General features: G+C 41.6%; 1 protein-coding gene across 2 annotated transcripts in view; it reads right to left on the minus strand.

Annotated features, from left to right (window-relative positions):
- Positions 1–14,627, minus strand: part of Gna14 (G protein subunit alpha 14) — a 199,102-nt gene that overhangs the window by 76,541 nt on the left and 107,934 nt on the right. For both annotated transcript variants that reach the window (XM_015492948.2, XM_048806944.1), the window contains exon 2: positions 5,576–5,760. In XM_015492948.2, coding sequence (XP_015348434.2) covers positions 5,576–5,760 — 185 coding nt within the window. The remainder of the gene's footprint in view (positions 1–5,575; positions 5,761–14,627) is intronic.

A 14,627-nucleotide genomic window follows, 5' to 3' on the forward strand; every position in this document is an offset into this window, starting at 1 on the left:
GACCTGAACAGACACTTCTCAGAGGAGGACATACAATCAATCAACAAGTACATGAAAAAATGCTTACCATCTCTAGCAGTCAGAGAAATGCAAATCAAAACCACCCTAAGATACCATCTCACTCCAGTAAGATTGGCAGCCATTATGAAGTCAAACAACAACAAGTGCTGGCGAGGATGTGGCGAAAAGGGTACTCTTGTACATTGCTGGTGGGACTGCAAATTGGTGTGGCCAATTTGGAAAGCAGTATGGAGATTCCTGGGAAAGCTGGGAATGGAACCACCATTTGACCCAGCTATTGCCCTTCTCGGACTATTCCCTGAAGACCTTAAAAGAGCATACTACAGGGATACTGCCACATCGATGTTCATAGCAGCACAATTCACAATTGCTAGACTGTGGAACCAACCCAGATGCCCTTCAATAGATGAATGGATAAAAAAAATGTGGCATTTATACACCATGGAGTATTACGCAGCACTAAAAAATGACAAAATCATGGAATTTGCAGGGAAATGGATGGCACTAGAACAGATTATGCTTAGTGAAGCTAGCCAATCCCTAAAAAACAAATACCAAATGTCTTCTTTGATATAATGAGAGCAACTAAGAACAGAGCAGGGAGGAAGAGCAGGAAGAAAAGATTAACATTAAACAGAGACATGAGGTGGGAGGGAAAGGGAGAGAAAAGGGAAATTGCATGGTAATGGAGGGAGACCCTCATTGTTATACAAAATTACATATAAGAGGTTGTGAGGGGAATGGGAAAATAAACAAGGAGAGAAATGAATTACAGTAGATGGGGTAGTGAGAGAAGATGGGAGGGAAGGGGAGGGGGGATAGTTGAGGATAGAAAAGGTAGCAGAATACAACAGTTACTAATATGGCATTACGTAAAAATGTGGATGTGTAACCAATGTGATTCTGCAATCTGTATTTGGGGTAAAATTGGGAGTTCATAACCAACTTGAATCTAATGTATGAAATATGTCAAGAGCTTTGTAATGTTTTGAACAACCAATAAAAAAAAAGAAATCATTCAAATAATAAACAAAGATTTCAATAGTAATAATAGTAATGATCTCATTACTACTTACAATAAAACCCTCAAAATAACTTTTCTTTCCTATATCCTTTTTTAATATTTATTTTTTTAGTTGTAGATGGACATAATATCTTTATTTTATTTATTTATTTTTATGTGGCGCTGAGGATTGAACCCAGTGCCTCACACGTGTAGGCAAGTGCTCTGCCACTGAGCTATAGCCCCAGCACTCCTTTTTTTAAAAACACATATTTTTTTTAGTTGTGTATGGGCTCAATGTCTTATTTGTTTTTATGTGGTGATAGGATCAAACCAAGCGCCTCACACTTGTGAGGCAAGTGCTCTACCACTGAGCTACAACTGCAGCCCTTTCCTATATACTTTTAAGAAAGTGTTCCTAGCTATGAAAAAAAAAATAGAGAAACACACACACACACACACACACACACCAAAAAGCAGATGGTCCAAATAAATACTCAGCAACAGGAATCAAGGGAAGCATTTCAGTGGAGCAACATAAAGTTAATTAAGGTTTTTTTTTTTCCTAATTAAGGTTTTGTTCATCCTTCTTTTCCTCTATATTTTGGGGAGTGGGGTTGGGTGGGGATCAAATCCAGCCCCTTGTGCAGGCTAGGCAAGCAATCTACCACTAAGCTACACCTACAGTATTATCCCCACCTTAACTAATCAATTATCTCAAGTTATGCAGTACGTTGTAAAGAAGCTAACATACAGCATATTTCTTAAACTAATTATAGACTATACTAAAATGTTAATCATTTTATTATTTTATGACCTAAGCATGGTATCTGCTGTTTTATTCAGCTTTTTTTGCTGCTATGATTAAAAGACCTGGCAAGAACAATTTTCAGGAAAAGTTTATTTGGTGGCTCTGAGATCTCAATCCATAGACAGCCACTCCATTCCTTGGGGCTCCACATGAGGCTGAATATCATGGCAGAAGGGTGTGGTGCAAGAAAGCAATCTCAGGACATGGCCAGCACGAGGCAGAGGAAGAGGTGCTCCCTTCACCACCAACAAAATATATACATCAAAGACACAGGGACCTCCTCTTCCAGCCACACCCTCCCTGCCTACAGTTACCATCCAGCTAATCCCGTTCAGGGGATTAATGCACTTTAGGTTAAGGCTCTCATAACCCAATCATTTCTGGCATTGCCTTACATATGAGCCTTTGGGGGACACCTAATATCTAAACCATAGCACTAGCCCACAGAGAAAATTATAAGAATCAATAATACCCCACAGAAAAACAACAGAGAAGAGATGGATGAAATTGGCCTAGACAAGCACTAGAAGAAATAATGAGTGCATGTTTGGTTTTGAACTTGTCCAGTCATAACCTAACATTTCTTGGGTACCATTTATTCTGTATTGAACTCCTTGTTGCTTGGATCTGCTTATGAAGTAGACACAGTGCGTGTCATCTGCATTCAATAGTTGAGGGATAGAAAAATGTGTTCCATCTCCCCCTAGGGCCAGGGTCTACAATCCACAGTCCATAGACAATCTGATTGTGGCTTGAATGAATTTCTATTTGGTCAGTGAGTTGGGAATAGCCTTTGTGTTGCTATTGTATGTGTGTGTGTGTATGTGTGTGTTGTGTATGTTTGGGTTAGTTTTATGTCTTGTAAATAGAGTTTACAAGTCGGCCATGCTCTAGTGTTCACATTCTACATATTGCCTGTGGTTGCTTTTATGCTACAAAAGCAGAGCTAAATAGTTGTGACAGACAGGACAGCCCACAAAGCCAAAAATATTGAATCTCTGCCCCTTTATAGGAAAAGTTTGCTGACTTCTGCCCTAGACCCACAGAGAGCCATGAGCAGAGCCCAGCTTTTTGAGAGCCAATCCAGTGTTCTTTCCACTCAATTTTCTGCCTCTCTCTAAGTCATTCCGGCATCTGTCTGAAGGGCAAGAGAAAGTTTATGGAGCACTAATCTAGATATTCGAAGTAAAAAGGAAGAAGGAACCAGCCAGATATAGCAGAAGGGGAGTAGGCAGGAGGTATAGCTGACTGGTTTCCCAGTTTCATGGATGGTGAATGGAGAGGAATCCTGCCAAGTATGGATCATATCCAGATTCTCTCCCACGCCTGATGTAGACAATGGAACTTGAGGCTCTTTGAGTTGACATTTAGATTCGATTTGGGACTCAAAGTTGATGCTGGAATAGGTTAAGACCTTCAGGGATGTTGGGAAGGAGTGACCGTATTTTGCATTTAGGGTGGATGTGAACCTTGGAAGCTGGACGGCAGAGCATACTGGGTTGAACAACGTTGGCTCTAACGTTCAGGCCCACTGAAGTTCAGAACAACGTAACCTTATTTAGAAGCAGCGTTTTGTAAATGTAATCAAGTTAAGAGGAGGTCATGCTGGATTAATGTGGGCCCTAATCCGATGACTAATGTCCTTATAAGAAGAGGGAAATTTGGACATCGGCATAGAGAGGACAACACCATATGAACACAGAGACACGGGGGAGGATGCTGTGTGAAGACAGCAGCAGAGACCGGGGTGACATGCCTACAAAACAACAGATTCCCAGCAACCACCAGACCCTGGACCCTGGGAGAGAAGCAGGAGATCAGTTCTTCCTCAGAGCCTCTCCTTGGAACCAACCAACCTTGATTTTAGATCTGTGGTATCCTGAACTTGGGGAGAGGGGTATGTTTCTTTTTTAAGTCACCCAGCTTGAGGTCCTTTGTGACAGCCAAGGACAGTGTCCCTAGGACATTGAAGCAGATGAGTGAAAACTGGAGATGGCCTTAGGAGAAAGAATTGAAGAACAACAGAAAGGGAAAGTAGTGAAAAGTCAAACCCCACAACATCTTTTTGTTTAAAATATAAACTCAAGATACCTCTAGAAGACTGTGGAGGAAAACATAACAGACAGGAACCCAGAGGCCTTGGTCACCAATCCCATCAGGTTCACAGACACATGTAGCTGAGGTGGGCAGAACCGGCTCCCACTCAGCCTTCTCTTCCCAAGAGTTCAGTTACAAACCCACCCCTGGATTGCAGGCTTCACCCAGTCCCCCCACTCTGACTGGCCAGCAAAATACATTTTACACCAGGGTAAACAGATGAACTGAAGTCACCAGAAGGTCATTTCTGCCATGACTCTCCTCTGAAGTAATCTTCATCCCCATGGAATGCCTAATTTTTAGAAGATATCATAGAAGGCGAATAAGGATGAAGTATACGCCTTCAAAAAGAAAATGCATGTACTCAAAAGCGAAGGAGAAAGGGATCATCCCAGACACTTCTAGAATCTCCCCCATGGCTTAGCGTGCACCTCTAGCATTCCTTGGCACCAGATATAACCTGTCCCAATTCACCTCACACACTTTTCGGCACAGCACTGTTGAAGGTAGAAACTGTAGGGAAGACACCTTCCTTTAAGAGATTTTAATACTGCAAGAAAACGGTGGTAGGCAAAGTCGCAGAGATAATGTAAGGTATGTCCAACATTTGTGTGTATTGTGTTTTCCTATGTAAGCCAGTCACCAAGGAATAAAAATGTAATTTTTTTATTGCTTTGAAACTCTGTCATGTATACGTGTATGTACACACACACACACACACACACACACAAGTTCATGGTCAAGTTATACTAAATAAAGTCCATGCAATTCTGGCTTATAGCTGCTAAATTCTTTTTAAATAGATCTGTGAAAGACCCATTTGAAAAAGAGAATTTTCCTCTTCATCACATCATCTCATACCTTGGTATTGATTATTTAAAATAACCTCTTATTTCTAGTCTAGATTCTTATGAACTCAGACACAGTATTGTTTTCCTATGGATTTGCATTCCAATATACAACATAAAACTTTATTTTCCTTCTCCTCCCACCCTCCCACCTCATTACCTTCCTCTGATCTTAAGCAGATTTGTATTTTCTATAACCAGTGGCCACGGGAAAGCAAATGCCAGATGGACACCACCACTTCATGAGAGCACTTCAGCACTTCGCCAGCTGGGATATTGGCATTGCTCTGGTAAACTCTCTCTTTTTCCCAAGAAGAGCTAATTCCCAACATACATAAACAAACCCCACTGACTTCTTGGAGTAGTTGGCAGTGTATTAGTGAAAATATTTCCAAAGACTGGAAATTCTTGAAAGGCTGTCCACTGTAAACCCAGTATCTCCTCCACTTTCCACTGCAGAAATTAACTAGGTCTCAAGGATTAAAAGGAAATGTGTACACCTTCCTTCTCCGCTGCCTGAGATAAGCAACCTTGACAACTGCTCAGCCTTCTGAATCCCTGTACACTGCAAAGCATCTCAGAAGCATCATCAGTGATATTTTCTACAGAACTTTAGACAACAGAGTTAAGTCCACCTTACTTCTCTCAAGCGTCTCCATCTCAAAAATGTGAGCTCAAGAGCTGCTTTTGGCATCTGACTAAAGCACTCGGTGAATCCCTTCGTTCAAAGACATCCACTCACCAGAGCAGGATGGCGTACATTCACAAACGGAGCCAAAGCCCCCAGCACTTTACCTTGTTCTGCTCACACACGTACTGTATCCTCAGGGTGTCCATGGCCCTGATCATGGCTTGCATGGCAGTGAATATGTTTTGGTAAACCAGCTTCGTGAACCCCTTTCTATCTTCATCGCTGTATCCAGACCCATGGATGATTCTCATTTGCTTGATAAAGGTACTTTTCCCACTTTCACCAGTTCCTATAAGGCAAAACAAGTGAAAAACACAGTTAGCTAACTTCAAAAGCAACACCTGAGAGAAAAAGGATCTCCTGGGAGTATGAGTCCATAACACAGTGGATAGGTCAATGAAGTGAACCTGCCAAATGCTTATGCAGTTCTAGGGTGCAGGGTAGTACCATCCTGGGCACCGGGAAATGCCTCCCTTCAGTCCTTGCCCTGAGTCCTTGAAACAACAGATAACTGTGTGAGAGAGCCTTGGATACTTGAGAGCTTCATTGCTGCTAATATTGACAGTGATGGCGGTCAGGCTGCTGCAGCGTGCGGGAATGATTTGAACAGCAGAAACACTTGGAGAAAAGAAAAGGCTAATTAACTTGCCAGTCCCTGCCTTTCAGACTCATGAATACACTTGATCATTGCACAGTGAAGCCTGGTTTCCCAGCCGTGCCAAGTGTCTATACAATTGCTTCTCTTCATGTTCCAATCTGGAGCTCAGGAGGTTCTCAAAACTCCATAGCAGCCAAGGAACATTTGATCATATTAAACTGTTCAGTCATGACATATAGAAAATGATGCCAAGGCTCCACATTTACATCAGATTGAGATACTGCTTGGCAAGATGATAAAAGCTATAGCATAGCTGGGTGTGGTGGTGTATGCCTGTAATCTCAGTGGCTTGAGGGGCTGAGGCAGGAGGATCATGAGTTCAAAGCCAGCCTCAGCATCTTAGTGAGGCCCTAAGCAATTTAGTGAGACCCTGTCTGTAAATAACATATTAAAAAGGGCTGGGGATGGGACTCAGTGCTTTAGTGCTCCTGGGTTCCATCCCTAGTAGTCCTCCTCCCAATACATACATACATACATACATACATACATACATACATACATACATAAAAGCTGTAGTGTACATATAGAGAGATATACAATGGAATTAAAGTATCTCCTAATATATTCTGTGATAGATAAAATTAATCATATGAGATCTCATGACCTAGTTTGAGCTACTCATGGTTCATTTCCAAATCTAAGTGTTAAGAATTTTCTTAAAGGTTCAGGCTGGTGTGCCTATATTAGGATAGTTTCCTCAAGTTCAAATGAAAGAGAAACTATCTCAGGACTAGAATGACTCAAGCCATACACTTAAAATAGATGAATTTTATAGTATACAAATTATATTCAATAAGCTCTTATCCGAAAGAGAAGTCTAACTCAGTATTTCTGTCAAAAGAACACAAATTATGTTAAAATATTAATTAGAGCATAATTATTGATTTTGCTATAATGAAGGCAAAAAATGCTATAGGAAATGATTTATTAATTATAAGTATTTTATACTCATCCACTTCTCAACGGCCCAAGAGAACCACCAGGCTGCAATTATAGTCGAATTCAATCATCTTTGATACTTTTTTTTAACTCTCTTTTTTTTTTAAGTCTTTCTTTCTATGACAGTTCACTTACAGAGACGTGCTTTTCAGGGTAGGAGGATGGAATACATTGGTAGTAGTTAGTCAGCTGGATTATAATCTGTGACTATTTCAGCTGAAGGGATGTGGGTCTCCCTGGGTCTTCTTGCCAGGGCTTTGCAAAAACCAGGATGGGAACTACTGCAAGGGCCCAGTTAAGAAAAACTGTCAGAGTTTGAAAGGATTCACCATGTAAGAAAGACCATCCCTCCCAAGTGACTGTTAAAGCACAAACCTGCTCTTCTGCCTGTCTCTCTCCACTTTTTGTCCAAAGACCTCAGTGGTTGCCCATTCTGCTCAAAGACAGACAATACCCTTCCTGTGGCCCTCCCTGAGCCCTGTGCACATGCTGCTCTCTCTTTCTGGAGTGTTCTCTACTATATCTCACCTCTACTCTTGGCCTCATCTGTCCTTCCTGACCAGGTCAAGTCCCTGTTCAATATGTGTTTCCCCTGCCAGTCTATAAATTCAGTAAAGGGAGACAGGCACTATGGTGGTTTTGACATTGGCTCTCTTGGTGCCTGGTACGATGCCTGACACTTAGTACATGTGGGGAGCCACGCTGAATGACCCACGCCTTCCAGTTCTGAAGCAAGAGGCTCTGACCAACCACTACATTTTGTGGTGACTTGGGCACTGTCCCAGCCTGGGAAGTAGAAAGTGTGTCTTCAGGTGTAAGAATGTCACCCATGGGGTTGAGCTACACTCACCTATTCTTTTGTAACACTACCCCCTTTGCCCTGTTTGGGATAGAATATTCCATGGAAACGCCCTTTGTGTGTCCCCTTCTCTTGCTCTGCCCTTGGGTGTGGCCTTCCTAGATGTCAGTCACTTGCTGACAGCAGATATCACGAAGCTAGACTCAGGCCCCTGAAACCTGACCCCTTGCCTCATTTGAATGGCTTCTCCTCAATAAAAGGGGTCAGCACTTGCTCTCTCTCTCTCTCTCTCTCTCTCTCTCTCCAGACCCTTAAGGTCAGAGGAGCAGTCAAAAGGACCCAAAGAAAAAGGTACCTCTGCCTCTTGTGTGATTATTTCGTGCAGCCCAGTTCACCTAGAGTGACCCTGAGTGTTTTAGTCATGAGGAATACAACAGGTACCTGCTTGATAAATAGTTTTTAATTTTATTTTTTAAATTATGCTAAAATACACCTAAAATTTACTATCTTAACAGTTTTCAAATGTACGCTTCACTTCTGCTAAGTATATTCACAAACCATCTCCAGAACTCTTTTCATCTTGCAAAACTGAAACTCTGTATAATTAAATAATGCCTCCTTGTTCCTCCTCCACCCCAGGTAACCATGCTTATACTTTCTGTTCTATACATTTGACTACTCTTAATACCTCATACAAGTGGAATCATATGGTTTTTGTGTGTTTGTGTTTGGTTTATTTCACTTAGCATAACATCCGCAAGGGTCATCCATGTGACAGCAAATGTCAGAATTCCCTTCCTTTATAAGGCTATATAGTATTCCCGTATTTTAACATAATATGGTGATATTCAGTATCAAGTACCTTCATTACTCATCACAAGTGAAAATATGACATTCCATTATCTCTCAACCACCCTGTGTTCTAGGTGGATCCATATGACTGCAACCACAGCACAACCAACCACAGAAATGGCCTGGGAGGAACCTTATATTGATTTACTGATTCTCAGTGACCTTTCTAGGATTTCTTATCCAGTCCTGATGATGACAGATATTACAGTAGTCACTATGTGCCTGGCACTCTATCCAAACTATCTCCTTTAATCCTCATATACACTCTATGAAATATGTACTATTATATTAATTTTACAGATGATAAACCTGGGACTCAGACTGGTTAGGTAATCTCTGTAAGCTCACACAGTTAGCAAGAGAAATAACTAGAATTCACTCAACTGGCATTCACTCAACTCCAGTGACAGACTTATTGTGAGAGAAGAAAGTCTGGGTCATGGTTAAAAGGACTTAGTTATACTGGTCTAACGAAGGCAAATCTGAAATTCACAGCTGCACATTGAACCCTGAGCCCTGGCTGACCCACCATCTTGCACCACACACTGCTGGGGACTTGCAGGACAACCTTAAGACATGTGAGTTTCCCCATAAGTCTCAGTGTTACCTCACTTCAATCTCCAGAGACAGGAAAGGTGGGTGCTGTCTTCACATCTCAGAGATGAGGCTGGTTGTGAGTCAGGGAAGCCCAGTGTCTGAGGTTAACCACAAATATCACAACCCACAAAGTGCTTTGGATACCTCAGAGGAAGCTCATCACCTAACCACCTGTTAGCAGATAGCTCTCTCAGTACACCCTCCATCCAACATGGGTAGTGTCTGGGATTCACTCATTAGGGTACCACAAACAAGAGGCTTGTTACACAATTGGAACTCAAAGAACTGTTCAGAGAAAAAAGAGATGGAACAAACATGAGACATTAGTTTTCCTCCTCAGGTCTTAGATCGCAGACACCTCAAGACACTTAGCTATGCATTGCACAGGGATAGCTGTGATGAGAACAGGTGACCCTGCAAGACATTGCTTCATGGTAACTCTTGGCTGCCTAGACATCATGTGATAATATGAGGATCCATGGGACAATCCCACTAAGAGTTAAGGCAAAATATGCTGAATTGGCACATTGATATTTTCCAGCTGAAATCAGATGAGGAACTATAACTCAAAAAGGGCCATTTGGTCTGACTTTCTCTACATGCAGCCTGCTGTAAAGAGTTTTTGGGGAGGGATGTTCTCCATACCAATCCTGGAAAACAGACTGGTAATGGGGCTGCAGCGAACCTGAATAAAGCTCCAATGTAGCCCGTCTCTTCCACTGACTTCTACCCCCAGCCATCTCCTAGTAATATCCCTAGATTTTATGGGGCTTGAGCCCCATATCTATTTGTCCTGTCATCACAGATGTATTGTTCTTTGTCTAAAAAGTATAAAAGCAACACGCTGTGGGAATTTCTTCAGACTTCGCTGTCTTGTGAAGATCCCCGTGTACGTGTAGATTTAACTTTCATGCTTTTGTCTTGTCAATCAAGCTGTCACATTGAGTGGGTTCCTAGAGCCAGCGAAGGAGCACACATAAGAACTAAGGCGGTAGAGGGGCTTGCTCACACTCCTATGCTACACTAAAAGATGTTGCTGCAAAGTCTCAAATTGGACTAGATCTCAGCTCTCACAGAACCCTGGGGCCCTGCCTCTGCTCCTGACTTTGATACTGACTTGCTTTATTCTATAGCAACCCAGCAGGCCTGAGATCTGGTCTCCCTTGCTAAATTACCCCAAGCAGACATTACTATTTCCACATTTTATACACAAAAAATCTGAAATGAATGCAGAGACTATGTGATTACCTCAAGGCAAGCTGTGACTTTGGACCTAAAGTCAGAAAAACCACTTAGACACAGCCCAAATCCTACACCAAGACAGAGGACCCGTGGTATTTGGGGCCATTCACTTACAAGGGCTACCCCTACCACCAATAATAAACATATAAATACTTTCTTTTAATATTTATTTTTTAGAAGTAGTTGGACACAATAATTTTATTTTATTTATTTATTTTTACGTGGCACTGTGGATGGAATCCAGGGCCTCACATGTGCTAGGCGAGTGCCCTACTGCTGAGCCACAACCCCAGCCCACACAAATAGTTTTTAAAAGCCACTGACCTTTGCTTTTGGACATGGACTGTTTCCAAAAGAAAATATTCAGACTGATTTTTTACGACGAATAAAAATTATATAAATGTATTTGAATAAATACCAATATTTGAAAATATCCCTCAAAGTCCAATTTCAGTTGTTCAAAAAATAAAAAACTAATGTGGGGCAAAAGAGGGCAGACTAAAGGCAAAGATGAGAGAAGACCATGTAAGGCTGTGGTTGAGAAACACTCAGTCTGGGGAATCCTCTTGCTCTCTTTCAAGCCTCCACCCAACTCAACTCAACTCTTCTGTTTTCAAGATGGGAGACTAAAAAACGAGGAAGATTAAACAGGTTATTCAGGGTCCCTCAGCTTCAAAGTTTTGGGTCTAGATCTCAGTCCAGGTCTCTATATATACACAGCCTGTGGTAACACCATGAGCTACCTGGATATTTCCCCCAAATAATTGGCCAGGACACACCTCTCCCACCCACAGAGATTCCAACACTTGAAAGTTTACCTCATAAGCTGCAGAACTGTGCTCTAAATGAAACGGCTCTAGTAGCAGGTGGGGTCAGGCTTGGGGAGGTGAGGGTAGGTGAAACTTCATTCTTTCTATAATGACAGGTGTGACAAGGACCACAAGGAACAGGTAAACTCAAACTAAGGACTTAGATTTCCTCTTCTATCCTAATCGGAAACTCAACACATGGACACTGAACATAAAACTATTCATTTATTCATGAAAAGTAAAAGAAAAACACAAAGGATATGATTTTTAGAATGAAAATCAATGGTGATTTTTATTGAGGACAGAATGACTTCGTTTTTCCACCCTAGCCGATTTTGCAGAAGAACCTAGGGTTTGGGTCCATGAAGCTTGGCTTCTTGCCTCCTTATAAGGACTGACACATCTGCTCCCCTATAAAATAGAGATGCAGAGGGAGGCTCCCCTATGGTTTGACCAACTACAGAAGGCAAGAACGGAGTCCTCAGCCCAGGAGAAGCTTTTGGATCACCAGGAGGGGAGAACATTTTGAATGGAAGGTAAATTTTGGTAGCAGGTTTCCAAGAGTTTCTCTTGGATGTGATGGTGGACTGTTCATTCTCAACCTAACATGTAAAAATACGGAGGAGCGGGGAGGAGTAAAATTACAATTCTGTTTCAAGATTCTGTTCCAAATGTAATTAAGCAAAATGAGAGGGGAGGAAGATGGCGGCGAATGGAGTGCATCACCCCCGTGTACCATGTCGCTGCGTGGGTGAATGACGAGTTAGAACGGCCAAAAGCTATCTTGTTCGGAATTTCCAGCAAAATTGGGGTGCACCAAAACCTAGAGGTAGGATTTCCATCGCCTGAGGATCGGTTACTGGGGCTCAACCGTGAGTGATCTGTCCGCCCAGAGATTCAAGCTGTTTATCCAGCAGCCCGCCCTGCTGCTAGAGACTGCGGCGCGCCGTGAAACGGTGTCCCTAGAAATGGCAAGCTAGTAACGCAGAGATACGGCGCTGCAGATTCTGTGGGCTCCTGCTGGCTGTGCCTTCACTGTGCTCCGGGCTGAAGTCTGGGTTGAGACGGGGAAGGAAGCGGTCCAGTGCTGTCCTCCACACCGGTCAGCCCACCGAGGAAGCCAGCGGCCACCATCTTGGAGAGCTGAGGTTACCATCGCCAGTTTTTGACAGATTGAAGCTCATTCAGCGATAGAACAGGTCTGTGACATCTAGACCATCCCACATACAGCGGGGAAATCACATAAAATCTCTCCCCGGCTTTCCGGGGGCATGATTAACAGAGTGAGCGTGAAAAGAGGCGTGGGGGAAGGGTAAAGGCACCTGACCTCCAACTCCCCCCTCCCACCAGCGGCAAAAACGAAACCTGTCAAGCCAGCTCTAGGAGGAGGGGCTAGCGGAGGGAATCAAAACAATAGGGGCCAGTTCCTAATAGCTGTGCTCCACTTGCAGGAAACTGCAGGCGGGAAGCGGTCTCACACGGATTGTTTCCTATAGCCGGAGGGCAAAATCTTGGCCCGGAAGGCACAGCACCACCTACTGGAAGCGAAGAAAATTGAAGCCTAACAGTGCCCCTTTTTTCTTTTAATTTTTTTTTAATTTTTTAATTTTAATTTTTTTTCTTTTCTATAATTATACTATTATTTTTTTTAAATGTAATCTTTATTTTACTGCATTTTATTATTATTTTTTTTATTATCATTTCCTTTTCTTTTCTATTCTTTTCTCTTTCTTTCCTCTCTCCCTCTCTCTTTCTTGGTTTGCTTCCTTACCTTTTCCCCATCTTTCCTCTTAAGCATGATCACCCAGATTACGTACAACTTACTAAATGTAAATAGATGAATACTACAAATCGGTCCATAGTCCACCTAAGCCCTTAACTACCCCCAAGTACTCCTGTCTATTCTCTTGTTAATATCCGCCTGCATTTGAGCAACCCCCCCAAAGAAGCTAACATATACTAACCTCCATACCATCAAAGCGCCCAACCTCAACATAAAATCCTAAGTTCAAACCTCAATTCTATACATGCCATCAAATTCTGTAGGACTTTAATGAAACTAATGAATTTACCTTAAATCACAATTAAATCCAACATCTCTAAACATTGTCTCCCAACACAAAGGAGAGATATTGGACCTATAAAAACCAAAACAAATTTAAAGAAAACAGAAACACAGCAGTCAAACAGAGTTGGAAAGTAACGTGAGCACCATGAAAAAACAAGGGAAAAAAGGGTTACAACCAATGCAGGACAACTTAAATTCACAGGAGAACCTAGAGGCATCAGAAAAATGGACAAAGAAAGAACTCAAGGCATACCTAACTCAGATGGAACGGAATCTTAGAGAAGACATTAGACAGCAAGTCCAAATAATGAAAGTATACTTTGAAAACGAATTAAATAGGCAAATTCAAATGGCAAAGAACGAGCTCTATCAGGAGATAGAGATTCTAAAAAAAAATAAAACAGTAATCCTAAAAATGCAGGAAACCATAAACCAAATTAAAAACTCAAACGAGAATATTACAAATAGACTAGATCAAATAGAAGTCAGAACATCAGATAATGAAGACAAAGTGTATCAACTTGAAAAGAATATAGTCAACACAGAAAGGATGCTAGGAAATCACCAGAAATCTATTCAAGAGATATAGGATGTTATAAAAAAACCAAACTTGAGAGTCATCGGGATAGAAGAAGGTATAGAGGTTCAAACCAAAGGAATGAACAATCTATTGGATGAAATAATCCTAGAAAACTTCCCAGATATGAAATCCTGGAAGCCTACAGGACCCCAAACATACAAAACCGTAATAGACCAATTCCAAGACACATAATTATGAAGATATCCAACATACAGAACAAGGAGAGAATATTAAAAGCTACGAGAGAAAGAAGGCAGATTACATTCAGGGGTAAACCAATTAGGTTAACGGCTGATTTTACATCACAGACGTTGAAAGCAAGAAGATCCTGAAACAATGTATTTCAAACGCTGAAAAATAATGGATTCCAACCAAGAATACTGTATCCAGCAAAATTAAGCTTCAGGTTTGACAATGAAATTAAAATATTTCACGATAAACAAAAGTCAAAAGAATTCGCAGCCAGAAAACCAGCACTGCAAAGCATTTTGAGCAAAACACTACAAGAAGAGGAAGTGAAAAACAGCACCCAAAACTAACAGTGGGAGGTAACTCAGTAAAGGGAAGAAAAAAAAATAACCAAAAAGGAAAAACGAGCCATATTAAAATAAA

Source organism: Marmota marmota, unplaced genomic scaffold, assembly GCF_001458135.2.
Source record: "Marmota marmota marmota unplaced genomic scaffold, marMar, whole genome shotgun sequence".
Taxonomy (NCBI): Eukaryota; Metazoa; Chordata; class Mammalia; order Rodentia; family Sciuridae; genus Marmota; species Marmota marmota.